General features: G+C 39.5%; 1 protein-coding gene across 1 annotated transcript in view; it reads right to left on the reverse strand.

The window, feature by feature from the left end:
• The window catches only part of LOC139140374 (prostaglandin E2 receptor EP4 subtype-like), a 45,657-nt gene extending 20,759 nt beyond the window's left edge, over positions 1-24,898 (reverse strand). Inside the window, exon 1 of the mRNA XM_070709581.1 lies at positions 22,223-24,898. Within this exon, the coding sequence (XP_070565682.1) occupies positions 22,223-22,999 (777 nt within the window). The 5' untranslated portion in view covers positions 23,000-24,898. The remainder of the gene's footprint in view (positions 1-22,222) is intronic.
• Between the last annotated feature and the right edge of the window lie 1,410 nt (positions 24,899-26,308).

Here is a 26,308-nt window from a genome sequence, read left to right on the forward strand (position 1 = left end):
TGTTGGGTGTTGCTGTATGTTCAGCTTTGCATTTTTCCCTTGTGGAATTTCCCTCATGGTTGGATTTGGCTGTGCTGGTCCAATATGTAGGGTGTTGCTGTGGGTACAGCGTCTTCCCTTTGTGGAATTTGTTTCCCAGCTGTGTTTTTCCCCCACATTGTTGGATCGGCTGGGTCAGCAGCAGTGTCATTTTATCCGCTTGTCATATGTGGGAGGCAGTGTCAGCATGTTACTGCCCGGGCTCCTTTAATGGTTTTCCCATGTTTGATTCTGTCTGCCACTCAACCTATTAGCTATGTAATAGGTATAATGCAACCACATTATTGAGACTGTCGAATTCTTTTTCTGCCTAGTTCTCCCTTTGTTTTCACCAACAGGCATGGCTCATAGAAAAAAAAAAAAAAAACTGTACAAAAAGAAGAAGGCAGCTAACATCATTGCCGCTCAGCATATTCAAATCCTGCATCAGACACTAGGGCTACAAGGCAACAATCAACAACATCAACTTTACAAAATGGACATATTTTAGTGTTTTCAGTTATTCTTTAGGATATATAAGTTTATCCTCTCTAGATCAATATGAAGCTGTATTATTGTTCATAAGACTTCAAAGTTATAGTAATGGCTCATCTATCTTGCTATGTCTTGCACATATATTTACAAAGGCAAGCCTTCCAATAACCAATCAGAGGTTTCAGATGTTTGGAATCTACTTGCCAGTTGAAGACCCAGTTTTAGTACAGCAACTGTGCGCCGTGCGTGGTACAGAGTCAAATGTTGTAAGCCAGCTTCCCTTTCAAGTAGAGTCAATTTAACGGGAAATCAGCTGTGTTTTCTGGTTTGCCAGTGTGACAATTTGTTAACCTTCCTTTATCAATATGAGTGCATTACTGCTACTTTAAAAACAGGCTCTCCAGCAATCATCTAGAGGTTCTGGACGTATGAAGTCTATTTGCCTAAATGGTCGTTGGGTACAATCAGTTAAGTTGTGAAATAAGTATTATATAGGTCATCAGTTTAAGGCCAAGTTTAGCATAGTAACTGTTCGCAGGAGCTGCAGTAAGTTGTGCCATGCTGGCTTATTATCTGATGTCCCGAAAAATGTTCAAGTGTCAACAGATAAGGAGCAAGTATGCTTTGTAGGGTGGGGAGGAAGCTGGTTAGAAATAGGTTTATAAAGTTCAGGAAGTTTTTAGGTTCACACTATGCGCTTCCTCCAGACTAGCAGATTCCATTTCACATTGCTAACAATGTTTTTTGCTATCTTTGCATTCCACGCATTGTGATTCCATATGATTGACTAGGCTTTTTCAGAGAGAATTTTCCCTCAAAGGGTTTTTAATCTCTGTTTTTTAGAGCAAGTCTCTCTTTGGTTTGTGTTTAGCCACAGTAGGAAATACAGTTACTCAGTTCGAGTTTTGTTCCTTGTTTCCGAAGGTAGTAGGACAAAGAGGGGGGTCAACAAGACTCGTTTGTAGATAAAGTACAAAACGTAGTTTACAGACTTTACAATTGTTACGGGTTTACCTCTATTGCTGCAATAAAACAGAGGGTAGTAGCGTAGCCAAGCACAGTATATAAGTAGGATGGCTAAGCTATTGCTAGTTAGACACTGGTGCTGTGCCAGTATAAATTTGCATACATCTGTGAAACATGCATGAGTCATAGTTCATTTGCCAGTTTCTCAACACGGCACGGGTCAATGTAACAATAAAGACAAGTCACTGTTCGCAGGGGCTGCAGTGACGTGGACTTTCTTCTTGTGGGGCCGACAAGGTGTGTCTTGTGGCGTGTTTGGGCCCCACAAGATGGGGGCAAGATTAAATGAGTTACCTATGTAGGTGAATTCTTTGTTAGACTGTTAATTGGTCACCCATTTTGTGGCCCACTTTATGTATTTCACAGTTATCAGCATGTTAATCATTGTAAGGAAATTTGTTTGTGTGTCAGTTTATTGGTCACCAATTTTGTGGCCTAATTGATGTATCTCATCTTTGCAACTTTAATTTTATCACAAGTGTAAGTAGGTTAGTTATTGTAAGGTCACACGTTTTGTATTATGCTTGCGTGTCATCAATTAGTGGCCTGTTTGATGTATTTTACAGTTACAGTTTCTCATTAAATGGTCACCCATTTGGTGGCCCATTTCTCCCACAAAGACATGAGTTGGGTATTCCTTAATTTTGCTGGTGTTGTAGCTGGCCGGGGCACGGCATCACTACCAGTGATGTGGGGCCTTGTCCAGCATTGACAGCGTTTGCAGGGGATAAAAGAAGTTACAAAAGTAAGGAATTTTATCTCCTGCAAACGTTCATACAGCGCCGCCTGTGGCGGGGGTCAAGAGGTCATCGTGTGGGCTTGTACCATCCTCTTTTGGCCTGAGACGTCCTCCAGGCAAGACTGCCATTTCGGCAGCTGGACCTTATCTGATCTTTAACAACGCCCTCCTCCTCCCCTTTCCACCACATTTTACCATATATGGATTGTGTTTGGGCCCCACAAGATTGGGGCAAGATTAAATGAGTTACCTATGTAGGTGAATTCTTTGTTAGACTGTTAATTGGTCACCCATTTTGTGGCCCACTTTATGTATTTCACAGTTAGCAGCATGTTAATCATTGTAAGGAAATTTGTTTGTGTGTCAGTTTATTGGTCACCAATTTTGTGGCCTAATTGATGTATCTCATCTTTGCAACTTTAATTTTATCACAAGTGTAAGTAGGTTAGTTATTGTAAGGTCACACGTTTTGTATTATGCTTGCGTGTCATCAATTAGTGGCCTGTTTGATGTATTTTACAGTTACAGTTTCTCATTAAATGGTCACCCATTTGGTGGCCCATTTCTCCCACAAAGACATGAGTTGGGTATTCCTTAATTTTGCTGGTGTTGTAGCTGGCCGGGGCACGGCATCACTACCAGTGATGTGGGGCCTTGTCCAGCATTGACAGCGTTTGCAGGGGATAAATATATATATATATATATATTTATATATATATATATATATATATATATATATATATATATATATATATATATATATACATATACATACATACATAAATACAATGATTTCCCTTCATTTTTTACCTAATGTATATATATATATATATGTATATATATATATATATATATATATATATATATATTATATATATATATATATATATATATATATATATATATATACACACACAATGATTGTCCCTTTATTTTTTACCTCATGTGTACTTCTATGAGTTGCGATTCCGTTTGATAAATAATGATGTAAGCTTATACCTAACTGAATAATGAAATGCACCTGGGCACAGATCCACAATGACGGTTTCACAGTTTTCATTGCCAAACGTGATGTGTCGAGACTTGCGACAGGAAAGAAATGAATTGTCAGCCCCTCCACGGTAATAATGAGATTGTATATGATCCATGGCCGCATCACTTTCAGACCTACCCGCCAAGTCTTTTACCTCTTATTAGGCGTGGCCCCCCCCCCCCTAAAAACCTCGCTACAGTGTTCCCACACTGACGGCTAACACTACAAACTATAAGCTATTCACTATAAACGATGTATCATTAAAATTAATGAACTCGATGTCTCACCTTCGTTCCTCCAGGGAGTAGAAAGTGTATCGAAGTGAAAGAAAAACACAACAATTGTTGCTGAAGTAGAATCATATCAAAGTCGTAGAGGTTGGGTAAAACAGAAAATCATGTCATCGCATCGCTTTTGCCAAATGTCAAAGAACATGAACTTTAATCCTCTTTTCTAAGCCTTACGAGTGAATACCCGTGAGCTATCCGACCTCTCTGAAAACTCATTCTTTTACTACATCAGGCTTGTTAGACATGTAAACGGAGTATCCAATACATTATGTCCTCCTAACTGATAGGTTAATAAGGTTTGGTGCTTCCCCGGAGGTGAAACATGCCCGTTTCTTCAATATCGTAACAGAGCTGGGAAGATGAGCAAATTAAGGCTATCCATCGAAAAGACAATATTGGCAATACGGCATGACGAATACTGCTGCATGCCGGAACCATCAAACAGCCAAGTAATTCGTTGCACATTAATAGCTGTCGCCTAACCATGTACCTATATGACGACCGAACCACACATTGAAGCTTTCCCAATCACATTGACGGAAATTTCCTCGCCTGTTTGAGATGAAACACAATGGCAATGAAGGGGTGATCTATTGCCAGCTTGGCCTTACTGGGGATGAAAGGTTATCAACAAGGTGATACACTCACAATCCCCAGTGGTTAGGTGTACGGTGTAGAACGATTTCTTTATCCACGGCAACTTTTTCCGGGTTTCACCTTACGTTAAATAAAGAAAGTAAGAGACAGCAAGGAGTCTTTGCACAAAGACGTTTCCGTCAGTAAGGAAGCAGCTACTTGATCATTCATGAAAAGTTCATCAAAACAAGTGTATGGGGAGTTAACAGAATCCGTGTATCTAATGGCTATTGCATCGGAGAGCATAGTTGCTTCGATGCTTCTTATGCTATATGTGTCACCTGGGTAAGGAGGAGGGTCTTTGGTGTCAGCTACCCGTTGTCTCCATTCACTCAGTGATGAGTCCATCAAAGGACTCTAGCTGTCACCTCTGATATGGTTGACCTTGTGTTCGTGTCTCGCAGCAGAGAATGTCACTCTTTCATGCTGGATCACGATGGTTGCACACGATACTATTTGTTATATCCAAATAAGGGGTTGAAATTATTAACTTAGGTCTCATAAGTGATGGTATGTGCAGCGTAAAGTGTGAACACAGGGTTACGAAAAAGCGAAAAAAAATAAAAAAATAAAAATTGATGACGTGAATCCTTATTGAACCTTACTGAAAGCTGTAAATATATTGTCGGTCATTCGTTCATGAGTGTCTGAACAACATCTTAAAGAATTTATACATGAAGTGTACAAATGAGTATCTATACTATCTATATGATCTATACTATCTATACTAGCGACATGATTGCATCTTCGGTGTCTACTTTGATTTGGCATATCCATGCACGCATGCGTATCATGCATAATGTACGCGTGCCTTGTTGGATCATACCACGAAACAAATTCACAGGTATGTGTATGCCATGCTACATTGTCTTTGTGACAAGCGTTAACTCGTTACGTCAAGGGATGTCCAACTAATGGCTGCAGAAGTACTGAACTTGACGATTGAGCCTGTGGGGAGTAAAGAACCTGCCATTGTACTTCATGTGGAGTGCTGGCGACTTGAGGAAGGGAATGGCCCAGTGGTGAGCTTTCCCTGTACACTAATTTTTGCATTGAGTCGGCAAGGGGTGTTTAATTAAAGGCACTGTTCGCGACACATGGGATCGCCTTTGTTCTAGTCTGTAAGAGGATTATTGAGGTGTGATAGCCTTTTGTTTTCCATCGAAATTGTAATCTGGTGGGTAAATTTTGTGATGAGACAATCTGGTGCCAACACAGGCTTTTTTAATTCCCGGTGCTTTAACCGGGGCTATACCTGAGATATTTTATTTTTGAATGACAGTGTCCGCATCTTAAGTAAAACGACGAAACTTTTGTGGTTTACCTGGCAATCTTTCCAATCTAATGTTTTCAGTGTTGATAATCAACAAAAATAGTCCCCGAGAATAGCATTTTGTGTCGATGGGTATTCGTAGAATATGGGTTCCTATTATAGGGCCTACTGAACACTGGTTATCTGCCGACAGACGGAAAATTCAATTTGAACCTAATCCTTTAACTGATTTAAAACACCTGTTTAACTCGGATGATTTCTATCTGACTAATTCCCAACAGTATATCCAAACTGAAAGCACATTTGAAGAGCTCTGGGCACACCCCCTATAGTAGCTAGCTACCTGCTTTTTCTTGGGTGTCGGTATAGGCCTAAAAATGCAATCTCCATAGTAACGTTGAATTCCAGTACAGTTTACCGTGACGCCAGTATTGTACATCTAACCAAACTGAACACCGTTCATTTGTCAACGGAAGAAAACAGAGAGGACTGGCACTGAGGGCTTTGTTTCATCTTTGTTTCCAGGCATAGTTTGTGAATAAGCTAGTGCATAAGTGACTTGACAGACACAAACAAGTCTCGACTGCTCATGCAGTCTGCGTTAGATTAGTTATTACGCGTCGTGATTTCATGGAATGTGAAGGCAATTCTAAAGTTCAGCTGTCAACTCAAAATCGCTGATATTTTTCAAATGGAAAGTACAAAGAATAAAATATATGACATTTTAAGAGCAGTGATCGTTTTCTAAGGAAAAATACTGCATAACCGCCGAACAGCGCTGTTGGCGGGCAATAAGCATACAAATAAATCGTGAGATGTATTAGCCTATATCATCTAAATTTATTTTCAGACGGACGATATCACCTCTATTCTATTGATCAAATGATCAGACTTGCTGAAATATGTCAAAGTAACCCGCGAAGTGGGTTTGACATAAGACGTCGGAGAAAATCTGTTTACTCGCTGCCCGTTTTTGAACTGCCGCCAATTCTTATAGTCGTGCTAGCTGCTTACTGACTACACATGCGCAGGTTCATGAGGCGAGTAACCGGAAGTGTACCCGACTGAATTCACGGGCGCCGACATGGGTTTTTTTTGAGTGCTCGTAAATAGACAAATACGAAACGTGCAAAGTATTGTTTTATAACATGCCATTAATGAAATATATCTCTTTTATTAGCCAGTAGGTATTATTACCCGTCTTGTTACTGTTACAAAATATCGTTACTATCACGCCCAAAAATTAGAAAAAAGAGAGAAAACTGTCGTGCATGTGAACGAGGACATACGAATGCTGAGATTGAATTTTAGAAAAGCGCTCTCTGTGTCAATAACTAGATGCAAAATGGACAGTTATTAGACGGAACGCTAGTTTTCAGCTTGCAATTGGAAGCTGGGCAGTTACTATTGGAACGATAATGATGGCACAATACGTCCCTTGTTAAACACAATAGGTAGTTATCATGGTAAAAATTGTCAATTTATGTCCAACATTTTTACACATAAACAGGAAATCTATACCTGCAAGGTCTGAAATCGTGTACCTGTGTGAAGTGTTGTCATCAGAGGGTAAACTGGGCATAATGGTCGTACAAACGTATATAGCAAGTAACAATTAATTATATTTTATCCTTTTCTATTACTTATCATGAATCAATACAAAAAAAATCTAATCTTAACCCCTGGCGCGACACCAAGGGCTGAGCCCTACATGATATTATCTTTCTTCAATGCATAATCTCAATTAACTTAGTAGGCGGTAGTCGATTTGGTCCCTCTTCTGTAGGTCTCCCACCCTTGTCTCACAATGGACGATGCTCTAGGATTTGCATACAGATATTATTTGTCATATAATGCACTGGTGCCTAACCGTCTAGCCTTCTGATATTGCCATCCCGTGCATGCTGTTAACAAGCAATTTGAAATTCCAGCAAAATCGGTTGATAAGTGTCTAAATATAAATAATATCATAGGAGAACGCAAAGTCAACTTGACAGGTTCAATTTTAAGGCATGTCCTTATCGCCCGTGTAAAATATTGGTACACTTGCCGACAGTAACGTTCCAATGTTCGATTTATTGAGAAAATATAACACTTGGAACGATCTGTTTTATATACATGGAATTTTTATGAAGTGCTTCCTTTTATCGGAAATATTTACACAGGAAGATGGCATGAAACATTATTTTACAATTGAACTGCGAATACGTTCCACAAAATACCGTAACTCTTTTACTTTGTCATCTAGAACTTGGGAAAAGATAATTCGAACGAAAAGACCTATGGGCCTAAACACAAAAGGCGTTGGTGCCAGTCTGGTTTTTCAGATGATACATAATAAAATGGAATTCAGCCGGGATTGAAACGGACAAATTATGATAACAAAGCAACGTATTTCTAGAACGCAACGTTCCCACTTCATCGCCGTGTCATTCTTCACACAGAAAAACACATTTCCCAGTTTGACATATCCGTAAATCTGACATCAAAGGTACTTGTCTGTCACCATAGACACAAATGTTAATTGGATTGTTGTATTTACTCTGTGCGGTTGACGAACGCAATTGAGGACGTTGGCGAATTGTTACAATAGCACATGTATTGCCATCTATTGACTATTTTTTTTGATATAATATTCAGTGGGAACTATTGCTGTAAAGTACAGTGCCTCCTGGATTGATGAAACTCAGTCACGGCATATTTGCATATATCCATATAAGGTGAAAGAGGCGCGTCAGCCATGTCTACTTACAAAAAGCCGTCACATATTACCCACAATTCAGTTTGATTTGTACACACGACGTAAGAAATTTTATGACTTTTTCAATTCTGTCTTAATTGATTAAGTATATTTATTAAAAGTACGTTTAGATATTTCAGTACAAATTTCAAAGAAACCGTTAAATGACCATAAAAGTCACTTTCTGCCGGTACTACAAATGCCATGCTTTTGGAAAGCAAGTTATGACAAACTAAAGGGATCATTCTCTGTGAAAATTTAGCATGTAAATTTCTTTTGTCTTTCTGTTTTGTTTTGTTTGGGGGGATTAATATCCTTTTGTTTCATACAACAGGTGCAACTAGTCTCCCTACTTTCCATCACATTATTATGTATGGCTGAAGACACAATCAGTGGAAAATTTTACCAAAATGCTATCTTCTCTCTCAATCAAACATACTTTTCCAAATCATTTAAAATTGGAATTGAGAAGACTTGTGTCCTTAAAAGTACGTTTTCAGAATTTTAAAAACTAGTCTGTGAATTCGTGTACACATGGGAGACGCGGTAGACTTCACTGGGGATTCTCCGAGTGTACAAATCATGATGCATTGTGGGAAATCTCCAGTACTGTGGTACTGCTTGGTCAACTGTGTAAAAGTCAACTATTTATTTGCTTCTTTAACCAGCAACAGAAGCGATGCCGTGAAGTATTCGAAGAACACTGGTTGAGCTCCCGTAGTTGGAGGACACTTTGTTAAATAATTTCATACATATTACCTCACAAAATTTGTTACATTGCTGACAGAAAACTTTTAGAATAAAGTCAACTATTTGAAGCTTGGCGGACGGGTGTAGATCTTCTGTCAGTATCAACCGGCGATCACTCAAAATTAAGTAACATAATTTCGTTTGTGACAGACCACTGCATATGATATATAAGGAGCTACAACTAAATCCAAGTATTACCAGCTTTCCTCCTAACACTACACATCTACATGTATTTCTTTCAAACAGATCTTAAGGTCGCATGAAATTACCTTAGGATCGTGCCAAATGCTTCATTTACCTCATTCGGTTAACATTCGACTTGTTAAAGATTTTTTGCCATCAAACCCAGGGAGATATTTCATCGCTAGTCGTCATGGTGACGCCCCTACTTAGGTACAGCTTAAATCGATGTAATACAGAAATCGATGGCATCATAGCAGTTATACATGGAGTGATGTCACTCCTTAAGAATTACCGACGAGCTGGGTCACGCTCTGAGACCAACTGATCGACAGTCATTGAGCGATTTTAAGGTTACTCAGTAATTCCAGACGAATCTGAACCCGAATTAGACTTGATGTCTTCGAACTCTTCCAATAACTACCGCCTAGGCGATCTTAAAATGTGACCCGATGCTGTAAAACTCGTGTACAACACAAATGGCATGATTTTACTACATCACATTCTGCGATTTAGTGTCCATAAAGGTATCTTGCGACGTGTACAAACTGTTCCCGAATGTTAAACTCATGACACAACATGTAAGAAAACGAAAACTGTCATCCACTTTATTCTATCAAACTTTTTTTTACTCGAAAAATTGTTTAATTAAACAGTTTCAACAGCAACATCGCACAAACAATTCCTTAGGAGATCCCCTTTCATCATTAAGGTAGTTCGCGCCTCGAAAATGAGAGACTTAAACTTTTTCTCAAACTTTGCTCAACAAACTTTCAACCATTTTCTTTCATGTTCAAAATCAAGAATAAAAATCGGGGGGTCACCGTGGAAATTTTGTTACAAACAGATAATTCAATATTTACCGATATTTGAAATTCAAAATGGCCGCCATCCTGTGTTATCTCTATAGAGGAAAATAAAATACCCGATTTTAATAAAACTAAGCCAGCGAAACTTTAATTACTCCATAAGCTTCAATATGACCCCCCCCCCCACAAATGGTGGGCCAAAAAATATTGTAAAAGTTTGAAAGTCCGAATATCTGTCCTCTATAGCGCGTTCTACCTCAATGTGTCTAAATATTATTGCAGAAACTTTATCTATATCATTATATATACGTGCATGATCGTTTTCTCAAAGAAAGGGTTTTTAAAAGTTGATGTTGATATATTCTAGCATTAAATGTATTCAGCTACATTGTTTTTTAAGGAACATGTCACAGCAACGCCCATGGTTTGAACAGATTGCACTAAACCATTTGATGTTGTATAAAATAATTTTTGTCTAAGCTCTGCATAACTGCAGACCAATTATTTCGTACGTAATAGCATGGAAGAGTCATGGATCAGTTACGTAACATAAAACCACATCCAACTGGATTCAGAAAACTACAATTGTCGACAGTTAGCTGTACGTTATCTTGTTACAAGCTTAAATTTCAAATACCAAGGTGTGTTCATCGATGAATGAACCCGATCGACGTACCACACGGTATTTCCACCGATAAAATCCGCGCCTACCAGAATGGCCCGCAGAGTTGGCAATCTTAATAATTCCGAGTGACCGTCTCATAGTCCACATTACAGTCAAAGTCGGGATTGATCTGCGGTAAGTGCATTTGCCTTTCGCTGATGCAGGTGTCAAATCTTTCACAAACCCGGCGGCCTTGTCGGATATGTTCTGAACATAATCATTCAGGTGTGGGTCTTGGCGCCAACACACTTCAAGGCGAGCCGATAGCGCAGTTTTCCAAGTTCTGCTTTTAGATTTTTTTCAAGTTCAGAATAATTCATTGCACGTTCCCTCTCAAGGGCAAAGTATTGTTGAATATTTTTCAATCGATTTTTGTTTATTTTTTTCCTGCTAATTGTTGCAGATGTTTTACATGTTGCTTGCAACGGCGCTCTCTGATTTCCCGATACTCAGAGACATGTGTGCAACGCGCTTTGCGAGGGTCGTTCGCTAAACAGTTCAGGCTTTGCCGCCGACGGAGAATAAAGTGGAACCTAGAATCAATAGCTATCTGGCAATTGTATATAGAGATAGATGCCCGAGTTTAATTTCAACGACCTTTTTGCGATGGCTTTGACGATTTCTGAACGATACACCGACGGTTCAAAGAAAAGCGGCGCCGTAAATTAGGGATGCTAAAATAAAAGACTACAGAAAACTTCGAACTCAAAGCAGCTGTACTCCGCACGACAAATTAAGTCTCTCTAAGGTGTCAAATAACTGAATTTGTTTCAAGCTGCACCTTCAAGAAGTAGCAGCTGGTACTTAATCATTGTTTCTTAGAAAAATGGGCAAAGATGAGAAATCGGTTTTCTGAGAAAAGAGCGCATGGGCATAGAAGCAAACACACAGTGTACATTGATTTTAATCCTGATTGTTGGTGAATGAGAAAATAAGTAAAATAAGTTTGTAATTAATAAACGCAAATTACTTCAAGTACAAAGTAATAATATCTGTAACTTTAGTTTCATGCATCCTGCAATCATCAGACAGAAGTGAAAGGATTCTTAGCAACACTCTCATTTATATGTTTGGGACGTACCATTCTATTTTAGGTGGTGTTAAAATTTGATAAATATATTTGTTTTGGTGGCGACGTGTTTGTGTATATATATATATATATATATATATATATATATATATATATATATATATATATATATATATATATATATATATACATATATATATACATATATATATATATATATATATATATATATATATATATATATATATATATATATATATATATATATATATTATATATTGAAATCGTGGAACTTATATCGGCTACTGTGTCATTCGCAAGGCCATTTCCAGCACTTTACTATCGTCCTGCAGAAATGCATTGAGCACTATACTTTGCCTGCATTGACAACAAAAAAGAATTTTGGGAACGCACGCGTGTTTGTATGTATAATTTTCTCTCCTATAATATATATATATATATATATATATATATATATATATATATATATATATATATATATATATATATATATATATATATAAATTTTGGAACGCACGCGTGTTTGTATGTATAATTTTCTCTCTTATAATATATATATATATATATATATATATGACTAAAATAAGACGTTGCATCTGTTTACGTTACATCTGTTCGCCGTCATTTAACTGTACCGATGTCATGAATTGATACTGCGATTCGACTGATCTCAATTTTGAATATGTTGGACCGTGATGCAATGATCCATTTCACAAGTTACTCCCCCTGCTTAGCTTAAATGCCACACTGACACAAATTATTTATCTGTCTATCAAATACTGTGTTTTGCCAGCGGGAATTCACTACTAGAAAGACGTTCGCCCATTTCTGTTCTTTTGTGTATCTATATTTTAATAATTTATCGTTTTGGGAAAATAATTTCAAATCCAGCTTCGCTACCAGCAGTTATCCAAGGTTAGACGTCAACTCTAAGACTCACATTTATATCATGTTTCATTTCTGTTTCATGAAAAACGGAATGGAAGTTTGATAAATCTAACCATAACATGACACCTTTATCATCATTCTAGTAAACTCGACTAGAATGTCTAAAATGTCTCATCGGTTAAGGTGTACGGTATGCTGGGAGTGTGGCGTACACCGTAACCGGGGAGAGGTCCCAGACTAACAGTCGACTGCCAAATTTCACTTTTCAAAACTTCCTACGTAAGTTAGGTTTTCGGAGACACATCAATGTATAAAGCCATTTAACTTCCTGTCAGACAGCTTGCTGTCCAAAACTCTTATTGTAACTGCTAACGGCGGACTGTGGTTTATGTTTCTCGTCGCAGTGCGACTTTGGACGACAGAAAGCCAAACGTTTAGAAACATGAGGAGGATCCGGCAGTTTAAGCATAGCGGTCGCTGTACAGCAACTCGCACCATCGTTTGGAATGTACAAATCAAAAGCAAGTCGGCCTCACTAACGTTACTTGTATATGTTATGAACATATAAACTTACACAAATGGATCTTATTGAGATAGAAGTAGCTAAGTGCCCGAACTGAAATTATTTATCTACATTGTAGTGACGAACATGTGTGCTGATACATATTATGAAGCAAAACTCCAACACGAGTTTTAAATTATAGAGTTATTCTCGAAGTAAACGATAGCAAAAGTGAATAGCAAAAAAAAATAAATCTGCCATTTTTCGACATTGCAAAGATTTCAGTCATTTAGTGGGCTTGAACAACAGCTGTGTGGCGCACTTCCAGGAATGGGCGTGTTTTTACAATTTAATTAACGTAGCAATCTGATGATACACGACAACAGCTGACACGAATTATCTCGATTTTTCACTGAAAATATCTTCCAAATGACATCAAATGCAATCATGCCTTGTTTATATGGATTTACTATCAAGATTAAGCCGACATCAAAGAAGTTCAGGGGAGCCCTGTTATCTATTCCTCTAGCACTTTTGAACTTGGAAACACACCGGCTTGGGCAAAGTTTCCACAAGTCACGTGCTAAGGCTCATTAGCACGTCGACGGAATATCTATCACTGTCGCTGCTCTCGATCACTGTTGCTGTCTATTATTTGGCCCATGAAAACGAAAAGGGAAAATTTCGTCGTGCTACATGTTTTTTGTTTGTTTGTTTGTTTGTTTGTTCGTTTATAACGCTATTTCTGAACGTGAATGCCTAACACATACACGTGGGGGTCACTTTCTTTCCAACCGATCGCTATGGTTGGTTTTCCTCTACTCCTGTCTGAGTGGATTCTTTGCTCCTCCAGGCCTGCTTCCCAGAGAGCTGACATAGAAAACGACGACGCAATTTTCCAGCATTACACTAGATCCGTAGAAATACCCACTAATGAGGAAAACGCTCCCGGTATTACTGCAAAACTCTCCGTTAAATCTATAGCTACATGACCCTAACAATAGACATTTCATAACCAACGACTTCTGATCATCAAATTTAAAGCAGTCGTAATGAAGACACATGTAGGGAGGAAATTAGTTCCTCAGTGAAACCTGTCATTTTCCGAAAAAATAAATGAGAATACGATGGATCCTGCAAACAAAGGTTCACAACACTAGAACGGAAAAAATACCCGGTCAATGTATTGAAAATATTTGATTTAAAAGAGACGCCCGATATTATAAAAAATACAATAATGCTAATTTCTCAAACATCTGAACAAAGCTGAACGAGAAATCCTTTTTTCAAATCAAACCCATCAGAACAGCGATTTATTATGAGACTATCTCGACAGAAAGACGACAGAAATGTCACCAAAATGACGCCAGAAATATCGTTGCCAAAGTGAATGCATTTATGCTTTGAATAAATCTAAATGAGAAAACCAGTAAGCTAAGATAAAATTAAAATTACAGTAGAAATAGTCTGACCAGACATTCAAAAGAGTCTTGACCAAAAAGAGGACTACGGCTACAAATCGCTAGGACAATGTCATAATTTTGAGGACCCTGAACGCTTGAATAGAAGATTAAGCTAAACAGATAGCGGTAAATGATGACTGACTGATGACGCGGAAGATGATGATGATGATGATGATGATGATGATGATGATGATGATGATGATGATGATGATGATGATGATGACGACAATGTCAATCTAGCAATGGTGACTCCCACTAAAGCAGCGACAGTAACTCAGAATTTCATGATAACGTCATTATTGACGATGATGCTGATATTGGCAACACACCAGGCTGCATTTAGTACGCTGTTGCAGTTCAAGTAACGTTTCCAATACCAATTGTTTTGCAATGTGTGCATCAGTATCGACGTCACAAATGTAAGCTCCTCTGCTATGTCGGTTAGTTGAACCCACTATTGCCTGAATGATATTGAACGACAAAATTTCTCAACAAGTTTTTAGGTAGTCAGGTTTACGAACTTCATAAAGAGGAGGGTATCATTTTAGTTGAATAGGCGATAGGGTAGGGACACATGTACACTTATGTCTGAATTCCCCCATCAGAGGCGCCTCATATATTACCTGGGGTTCTCTTGGTCACCCTTAACTTCGTTGATAGTGATATAGAATAAGTACTCAGTCTGCTATTGAATGCGTTTTTGATTCTATTGAAAGTTGTCGCAACTAATGGAGGCAATATTATGCTGTGCCTTGACCGAATTCAGACGTAGAGAAATTCCAGGAAATACGCACTTGTGGGGCATATAAATTTCGACTGCTCGATAACGATACAAGCACCCGGAGCAACAACGTCAAGGACAGCTGAAACACAACTACACCTATCAATTTTGCGTCAAAGGGAAACCAGACAAGCTGGCTCTAATGAGAAATTAATCAACTCGACCGATACTTCAGATATGACACTTTAGTTTGATGATCTCTCAGAAACCAACTTAAATCATGCGGGACAACTTCCCCTACGGGTCTTTGGTTTGTTAAATGTTCGTGACAGAAGATAATAGTTCTTAAACCAATATGTGCCTCGAACCAAAGCAAACTATTTATGTCGCGAACACGCTGCTATCGGTGTAACGTCGCTGCACTAAGTAGCAGAGGCACGAGGAACCAAAGGGCAAACCTGACACACCAAACGACAGGACGGCGTAGCTGTTACTATGGTAACATCTACGAAGGCGTGGATATAACGGCGGAATTTGAAATGCACTGTGACTGCGAGTCTCTTGTGTACGTCAATTTTTTCACATGACATTTAAAGGTGACGCCTTTGGACACCGTCGTTTTAGTCGTGGCGTAGTACTTCCAAGGACTGTTGTCTGGTGTATCGTAAAATCAGGGTGCTCTAAATATACAAATATTTCTGTGCCAAATGAGATTATAAATATGCTTTTATCCACAGACTGTCCTGAACATTTCACCGTTTACACATATTAATCTAGGTGTCCGGGGTTTTTTTTAAGGTGCTGAATTTTTTATTCTATTAATTCCATCGCGAAATACGACCTTGTCAAGTGCAAATGTCTCCCCTGCCGTGTTTCTATAAAAGCTCTCAAAACAGCGTCAATGATCACCATTAATGTGTGGCTTACAATGGTGATTATGGATGCGTATCATTTAATCCCATGGTGGTAATTTTCAACAGAGTCACGACGTCTACCTGGGAGACAAACACCAGATACATAATATACTTGATCAGCGAATCGCAAACTAAAGGTTTTGGTCGCAATTGAACAAAATGTTAAATGCTCATCTCAAGAAACATGAAAAGTCAAATTTAAATATAATGTGACAAGTATTTAAGAGCAAGAGGTTTTGACCCAAACCGGACAGAAATATCCTCAAAAACACAATCCTACTGATTTCATCATTACTTGCCTAAGTTTAAAGGAACACGTCCATGGGAACCCGCAATCAAATTTAAAAGTAGTTTGGTAAGTAGTTAGTTTCTGCGTAGAAAAAAAAAATTGAAAGACAACGTTGATGTCCTCAAACACATACTAACTACACAATAAGTCGGGCAAATTCAGAAGGTAACACGATTAGAAACTACAAAGCTAATTTCATAGCAACCGAATGTCCGGGGGATATTGAGAATATACTTGGTCTAACTAAACATTAATAACACGAAAAGAAATCAATGAAAATAGAGAATTTCAGACACTCTGTCTCAGAGACAAATCTCCATGAAGCCTACCTATGGCACTTAGGAAAGCAATATCAAAGCACGTCTAACAAGTGGTTTCTAAAGTGAGTTTTCCATCATACTCTTCTCTTTACCGTTTATTTAATTTCGTAAGTTTGGAATTGTCGTTTCCATTTGCACGAGATCCCTTTCACAACTCACTGAATACTTTGGATACCATTTTAACATCCGGGTGATGCAGAATTGACATTGTCGCTGTCGAGGGCATACAAACACACAGACGGAGAAACAGACAGAGATGGAGACAGACAGACAGACAGACAAATGGACGAACACAACGTCCAACAGACATGCAGGCATCATACACGGTTGGATCTTAAAATCTCATTAGACCGTATAGTGATCGCTGTTATGCCGGAAACTTTAGTTATGGACGCCATTACTGTGATTTAACGTTATGTTCTCCAGAGTCCCCGCGAATTGCATGATGGCCTGGATGGAGGACCGTGACAGCCACTCGGTGTCCCAACGACCAAATTTGAAACTGCCAGATAAATAGACAAGCTCAATAACAATAAAGATCATATATTAAAAAGTATAGTGAATAGACCGTGTTAATAGCCACGGTCGCTAGGGAAGCCAGGCCCAGTGACTGTTGCGTATGGAGAATGACACTCTGCCATCCTTTATTGATTGTTCAGTACAGAAAGTTTTCCAAATGAGAGATGTCTAGGTTTATTCCTGAACCTTTACGAGTAACGCTTTAAATTGTGCGGGCGAATGAACATTTCTCAAAGAGACGAGCAAATTCGCGTCAATTTTTAGATGATCGCTTGAAGGCAGTGTTGGTTTCCATGGATACAGTTTGGCCCTCTATTCACGGTGAGCGAAGGGTTATCAAAGCCGCCTGTGCGTCGTCATTTGTGGAAGATGCTGCGGTCAGACAATAATGATTGAATGAAGGTAAAGCGATACCTGGGTGAAATCACGTTCACAGCGCTATTACTTGTCTCACTAACTGCACGTAAGGCACAGTAGTCGCTCAATTTACTAAGAATTTTAATGGCAGGGTGGTGAGTTATAGCTGTGAAGCAGAGTCGTTTCTTGGTTTATTTCCATGAAACGTTTACTTTCCATAAAACCTTGTCTGCACAGCTTTTCGCACGGCGGTTTTTCTATGGCTGTATGAGTTGTCTATTAGGCGATATCACTGTCTTTTACACTGGTATCTGAAACTGAGTAAAGAATACCACTGCTCGATATCCACCTCATCACATTTAACACTGAAGTTCTGCCGATGACCACACAATGATGGATTCTGATCGATCGTCTCTCAGCCAGTTCTTGAAAGCGAAATGAGAAACAGACAAAATCTATAGGTGTTGTACTAATCTACTTTTATGTATCAACACACACTCTGCTTCGATGGATCAACTCTCTCTCTCTCTCTCTCTCTCTCTCTCTCTCTCTCTCTCTCTCTCTCTCTCTCTCCGAAGTTAGCTTTCTATTATTTCGCCAATTCGAACTGCCAAAGTATTTTAACCGTTCAAGTCGAGTTGCTGTATTCCTGACGGCTATTTTGTATCAGGTACAGGGAGAGCCGTTAAGTGTATGCATCGACTTCGAAAACCACACAAGCTTAGCTGTATCCCTTCCTGTAATCTCGCCGGTAGTTTAGCAACGTGTTCCGAGCTAACACTTTAATTGGTTTGCTATGCAAGATATTTAAAAGATAACTGATAGTGTCCTTTGATTAGCGATTAGCCACGAAATTAAAGAAGCGATGTTGTTGCCAGGGAAATTCCCGCCGATTAAAGGTGAAAATATGGCGAATTCTAAAACAATCTACATATTCTTGTTCTCTACGGGAGAAGTCGAATAGCGAAGTTCAAAAAAACATTGCACGGTCTCGTTAAAACCACTTTTTACATTGAACAATCGTGATACTGTTACGCTCGTTCAGCAATGTTTTCAATGCCCTGGCAGTGATAATAATGTTATTATTAGAGTATACGCATTCAGACCATTCGATACTTATGCAAGCATTCTTGTTAACGTTTCACAGGACACAAAACACGAATTAATATATGAAATGGTCGATTGTCAAAACGAATTCACGCTTGGGCTGCCATCAATTCTTCAACAATAGCAACGTATAAACGTTGTATGCATAGAGATTGAGTGGACAGGTTGAGTGTCTGATGGAGCCAACGTTTCACTACTGTGGAGTGAGAAAAGAAAATCCGCACTCAAGGTTCTCTCATCTCAAAAACAAGCTGTTGAAATGCGATCGTACAAAAAAGACGTGACGGGGAAACTAGAACTTTTTGTTCTCGTCTAAAGTCATTGTTTCCGTTAAGAGGAGAGGGCCGTCACTTGCGCATGTCCAAATGTTTGTTTACAGATAAATATTTCACTCACAGTTCCATAGCGGTTTCTAATCAGAGTCGATCGACAAGTAGTGACCTTGGTCTGATCCAAGTTGCCCTGTTTTCTCTTAATTTTGTAACTTTACGCGGATTTGTGTCCGAGGAAAGAGACTGAGCATGATGCATGTGTACGTGTGTTATTCTGTCGGGTGAATCAGTCTTTTATTCAAGTTTAGGCGCTTCAAATAAAATTCTTTGTTTGCCGTCCGCGTGCTGATAGGTTTTCAGAGAAGATCAAGAAAACAAACACAATGTTAACACTATTAAAATATAACGTCATTCTTCCAAGAAAAACCAAGTTAAAATTGAGATTATGTTAGAACACTTGTGTTTTTTGTCTGTATGGTTTTTTTCCCATAGCTGGCTGGTAAGTTTTTCAAAAATCAAAGGACGGCAAACAAAGAATTTCCTTTAAGTGTCCTTATATCCAGACGGACAGTACTGTGAGTAGATGGTCGGATCAAACAGTAAAATATCTCAATAATTGCATCACGACCGTATTAGAAAAGCCCTCCGATACATCTACCTTATCTCCTTTATTGAAAAATGAAATGTTCGGCTATAAACTCCGCAGCATGCAAATTGTGCGTGCCATGGGACTCACTCCTCGCGTCCCTTCGACTGATGACCTGTGCCCTTTAAGACAGCAAACTGTATGACCATGAGCATCTGTAGAAATACTGGCATCCATATAACCCATAGGTAAACAGGAACTTTGAGATCATGGGACTGGGGAAAGGGAGACATTCAGGGAGGCAGTTTTGCGAAAATATATAAATGTACTTTTTACTAATATTTTGCTGTTTGCACTTTAACAAGCCTTCCTGGGCACGGAATAAATTAGAAAAATCACCAATCTTGTTCTTTCGACATCTGATATTGAGATATTCCATTTGTGTTGGATTCGCACGTGCGGAGCAGATTTAGATGGCGAAAGTTCAAATACGTCAGAGGCGTGTTTTTAACTCAGATCAATTCGGATAACCTCGGAGTGAATTCGTTATCAGCAATCATAGACAGGAGAAGCTGCAATAGACCTTCGATCGAACTCAGAAAAGTGACATCTAAGTAATCCTCTTATGACCTGAAACAACCTCTGCCCTCCGATCGAAAAACGTTGTTTTAATTTCCTTGATGTACTCAGTGTACAGCAGTTGAGGTGGTAACCTCCTTTTTGTTTATTTTGCTTAATCGTGACCTTGATTACGCCGCTTTCTCTGGTTTGATTATCAGAGCAAATCAGAAGTATCTCTTCCCTGCGTTCTCCTTTGAAAATGTTCGCTCGTAAAACTGGCGGGAGTTATCTGACTAGATGGAGATTTCCGAGAACGACGATTGAAATTTAAGTGTAGACACTCGTTTTGAGTGTCTGTGGTTTAAGCTCTTGGCGTTCATTTGCGAGACACACATTACGACGGTGAAGGCAAACCTATCCACGCATCTCTGTGCGCAGAATTACTCAAACAAACATGTCGTGCCAGTTGTTGCTTAACGTCGAAGGTGGTATTTTATTGGGCGTAGAGCGTAGAATTAAGCAGCCATCTCTGGTTTTCAATCCCGATGCAATTTTACCCGAGACTTCAAATCGCAAGCTATCATCGTACAGCCATTGTGAGCTCCGATAAAGTAATCTCTCTGAGCCGGCATATCGCAAAGGCCACCTGCACCTATCCTCCAGGGCACGATGCTAGAAAACGCATTAATGTAAACGTGAAGCGGTTATCTTATCTTCCCATATTAAATTGTAATTAATACCAGTGAAGAAATTGTATCGACGATTTCTGTTTGATTTTACCCTCTGAGTAAATGAGGTTATTATCTTCAATATACATGTTGTACCGATAAAATAATCACCACATCAAAAAATGGCTTGTGAATGACAAATTATATAGACAAATTATATATATATATATATTATATAATATATATATATATATATATATATATATATATATATATATATATATATATATATATATATATATAAAAAAAGATCACTTCCAGTACAAAACTTGCGTTTGTTACTTAAATTTCATGAATCCTACAATCATCAAGAACTGGAGTTTAACTTTCCACAAGGACACAGACACAGACACAGACACAGACACAGACACACGCACACACACACACACACACACACACACACACATATATATATATATATATATATATATATATATATATATATATATACATACATACATACATACATACACACACACACACACACACACACAAATGAACTGTGTGATTGTGAAACTTTGGATAATTAGGTTGAAGAATGAATCATAATAAGAGGGACAAGTAATTACGTGAGAATTACACCTCGAGTCGGACCCCGCAGAAGAGATACACGCCATGGGGTAAACGGTTAGATGTCAAGCGTCTATTGATTTAGTTTTTTAATTCAATTATGATACATTCAATTATAGCGACTAAAACGCAATGCCGTTGTGTTCAGAGTCAAGTGTCAAAACATCCCCAGGTTCCGATGTTTGATATTCAGGGCCAACACTCATGAACTCTCCTCTGTTAATTGGGTACTCTTTTGCCTCCTCCATTAAGTTGCCATGGAAATGGGTCGCACCGGGGAGAGAATGAGAGAATTTGAATGATGTCTTAGTTAGAATTATTTATTGTAGTTAATACAGTGCATTATAGTCCATTGGGAACGACGGATAGCCGCATAATGGGTTTATTATTTGCTTGTCATTTTTCATACAACAGTTCGCGACATTCATGTTAACAGGTAATTGTATCCTGTTCGCAGAGCTCATTTAATATTAACTGAAATTCGGTGTGTCTCCTTCGTGCCGTAAGATATTCCTGGTTTTCCGAACATTTTTAAGATACCGGGCAAACTAAACTGACAAGGTAAACACAGATGTAATGGAGATAAGATGTCAGACGCAGCTGTCTGGAGACAAGGATCTAGAAAAAGACATTAAGAAGGTTTTTCAGGGAGATTTTGACAGGCGAGCGGATGAGCGTGGGATGACTGTGATGCATAACATGTTGTAAATAGGGTACTTACCAGAACAGGTAGCCACGTCAGATAGAACAATATTGCAACAACTATCACAAGTCGCGTGAAATCTTTGAACGATTTCTTATCAAGATACGTTTGAAGATTGGGCTGCTTCAGTCGCTTTTTATATTGTAATAAGTGTTTCAAGAGGAACCAATTGCACAGCAACACGGCAAACATGAGAATCCAGATGATTGCCAGTAGGGTAAACGGTAGTACAGTTTGGTGCCAGTTCTCTGAGCGGATCAGCAACCAGGACTGGCAGAGACGACCCGAGGAGCTCACCATGACTGGCGGCGCCAGTCCGATCAAGGGCAAGGCGGACGCCACCATGGTGATGCCGTAGATGATGGCAATTGTCAACAGAGCTCGGAATGTTCGTCGGCAGTGCCGGTAATACAGGGGCCGCCACACGGCCAGCAATCTGTCGAAGGACATCGCGGTGACCAGTAGCATGGCCGAAATCTGGAACCAAAACAGGCAAAACTGGTAGAACTCACAAGTCATTTTACCTCCAAGCCATCGTCGGTTGAAATATGACGGAAGCGAGACCGGCAGCGTCGTCACCACGGCCAACATGTCGTTGGTAGACAGCGCAGCTATTAAGTAGTCGGTCACGGTTCTGTCGGCCCGTCGCTTCACCTTGACGGCGACCAGCAAAGGCAAGATGTTAGCGACGAGCGTTATAACCTCCAAGACTGTACTAATAGCGCCGGAAACGTCACGCTCTGGCGAAGCCGGACTTGTGACGGTCTCGTATTGCGAGCCGTCACGATACGGCATGGCGATTCAAATTTTCAGACATTGTATTGCTCGTCACATTAACTACGCTGTCTCAGACAACCACGGGCACGGAGCGAAAATAGAAATTTAATGTTCTCCTACCAGTGTGAACTAATAGTTTACACTTTTTCGCTATCCTCCTTGTACCGCGATACGAGATTTATTTTCCAGTCTGAAGCCGCCAGTTACAGCCAAGATGTGTATCCGAAAGAACACTAACGCCGTTTGAAAAGATGGTTAATTGGGTTTACATCCGTACCACCGGACACTTCATCGTTGCATTTGCGCTCTACAGACGAGGTCGACCTTGGCAAAAACAGTGAATGTTTGTTAATGACATGCCAATATCATCGACTTAGCACGCCTGACAAGACGACAATGGACGAATAACACGTGAGTGATGCCAGACTGGGTATCGCCTGATCTCATAGAGAATTCATTCAAATCCACGCTGATCTGACAACACATAAACACAGGGTAACAACAATAGTGACAGTGAATCTATGTCACTAGGCGCTTTTCCTCGCTATAGTACCATGGGATGCACTTTACACCACTATGAAATATAGGACGGTATCGACGGATTCACCGATAAAAGTTAATGGCGCTTAAAGTGCACCTCCACGCCGTCGTATCAAGTTTCTTTCCCAGCGTACTGGTGCTCAGGTTCACAGAGGGACACACAGTCGGCCACGATTCTCCCCCACCGTTTTACACAAACCGCGACTCCGGTTTCCAAGGTAACGGACATCCGCTGGGTTCGCTTCTATCAAAGACGTTCCTTGTTTGTGTTGCGATGCAAGAAATTGAAGTCATTAAATTTCCACCGAAGAGATTTGAAAATCAGACATCAAATTCTGCATAGTGGCTTCCGACCTTCACCTATCGTTTTCGATTGAGCAGTTGGAATCCGTTAGTTTGAGTGTTGACAAAGGATTAGGCGATCCTGGGTTAACCATATATACACGAATGACGAGGCTTTATCTGCTACAGATAGAGAGGCAGAGACCTTAATCCTCACCCCGGGATAGCCTGCGTGTCAAGTCTGTTGTTGGTTGTATATTATATGCTATATGTCGCCGTATCGAGGTGTCGGTCTTGCACGCACATCATTCCAGTACAATGGGTTGGCATGGTCATCTGTACAGAAAAGGTCGACTTATAGACTGTACATATGCATATGTGAGCGAACAGTAAACGCTTGCAACGGTCGCTGCGGTGGTACATTGAACATAGAACTAAAAGCGAGGGTCCAAACCTAGAGTGTTAGGCAAGAAGAACGTCTGGAAATCTGTACATGTACCTTCCACTGGAACTTACAGTTTCACCACAGCTCTCATAGGACATCAATTCATGATACGGCAATCCAAGCCTCGCAGTCGCACCTTGTGTAAGTCAGAGTCAATTCCCAAATGTCCGACTGATGAAAGCCGTGGATGCCATCCGCTTTGGTTGAGACAATGTGATGAGCAGCGTATCTTTGGCTTGTCTTTCAGTAGATTGCGCCACCGAGTGCGATGTGGAACAGAGAGTGGGCGTACTGCTGTCTGCTCACAACAACAACAGACTCAAATGGACTCGTACGAAGCCACGGCTGACTAGCTCTGCCAAATACCCTCCTTTAGAAAGCTGTTTGAAACATTACAACCTCGGCTTTGTTGGTTTTCGAGTGTGCACATCAAAAAACAAGGCGCATGCTGTGGGCATCCTCTGTCAGATGCAGATAGAGAGCAATTACATCGAAGTGATGGATCTCGCGCCTTTGATAATGCCTGCAGGTGATCAGAATGGGAGTATCTATCCGCTGACGTACGTACCCGAACGAGAAAACTAGAGAAAAAGTTAAGAGTCCAAAGGTCGTGGGAAATTGAAGTGGGATACGACTTTGAAGAAGCCACTTCACTCAGTGCACAGCAACAAAAAAACAAAGGATGACGACATGTGTCATAAATCGTGAAGACTTTATTATATAATCATTAGAAGTTTGGAATCGTTGCCAAGCCTCTCCCGATTGGTTTAGCGCCGATTTTTCGGAATCGAGCGATGTAAATGCCATGGACAGCCAGTGGCGTCAATAAAACGAGTAGGTAGTATGTAAAAAACGACAAATGATTCATGGAGCTCAAAATTTAGATCATCAAAACCTGAATGTACTGGACACATTACAAATATATAATAACGTGAGGTTTGAAACTCAGCATATCTGTTAGTGGCATGCTGAGATGAAGTTTTCCCGTTGTTTTCAATGAACTGATATATGCATTGAAATTGTATCATGTATGTAATAAGAACGTGTGTGTATTAATTGACGAGTCGCCTCTCTGTATGTATGAATGTATGTATGTATGTATGTATGTATGTATCTATGTATTATGTATGTGTATGTGTGTATTTGTGTATCTATGTATCTGTATATGGATTCATGGATGCTTGCATGCATGCATGCATATGCATGCACGCACTTTTCCAGAATGGTTTTCTGGAATAAAGTCCAATTTCTTGTATTTGAGACATGAACCTGCACCGAAAATTAGTCATTAGAGAAAAAATTATGCTTATGTCCCTGCAGAGACTTGATCAAAATTATAAAATTCAGGCACTCAAAGTTCCAAAAAGAAAGTAGAGTAGATTTTAAACTACGTAATCCATCGCTGCGGCACAGAGTTTTGCCGTTGTCGGCAGATTAGTTGTGACTGGAAACAACAGGTATCGTGAGATCTGACTGACATTCAAGATTTTAGATATTCAGCTAAGAGCTGCATGTCCACACGTTCTCTTCACGTCGCACTTTAATTCACGACATAAATGTATATTATCCGTACATAAATTTGTAAAGTCAATCCCTCCATAAAGGCGAATTAAGTCAGGAACCACATAAATGTTGATGTCCTCTCGACCTGAAACTTAAATTGTGCGTGGTATGTCCACATAATCTTTTACTCAAATGTCGTAACTTTATAAGTGTATCATATTTTCTTTTAGAAAACTGTGATCAAGCGTGTTCGCACATTCTGTGTTAAAACCCCGGAGTGTACAACCTAAACAAATACAATTTACTCGGTAGTGCTGGTTTGCTTGTGATCGGAATATTAATCAGAAATAACATTGTAACCTTCTTCCTTCGTTTCATGGTCGTCGTTGAAAATAGTCAGTTTCCCCCTTGTCGCGCTGGAATGAAAATTGAATACGACCAATCACTGGAAAAATCAAAGGGAACAAATAATTCATCCTGGAAGACAAATTTGAAGAATGGGGTTATGGTTTGCTTGGGGTTGATGATGGATGAAGTGAGGTGGCGTGATATTTGCT

Source organism: Ptychodera flava, chromosome 9, assembly GCF_041260155.1.
Source record: "Ptychodera flava strain L36383 chromosome 9, AS_Pfla_20210202, whole genome shotgun sequence".
Lineage (NCBI taxonomy): Eukaryota > Metazoa > Hemichordata > Enteropneusta > Ptychoderidae > Ptychodera > Ptychodera flava.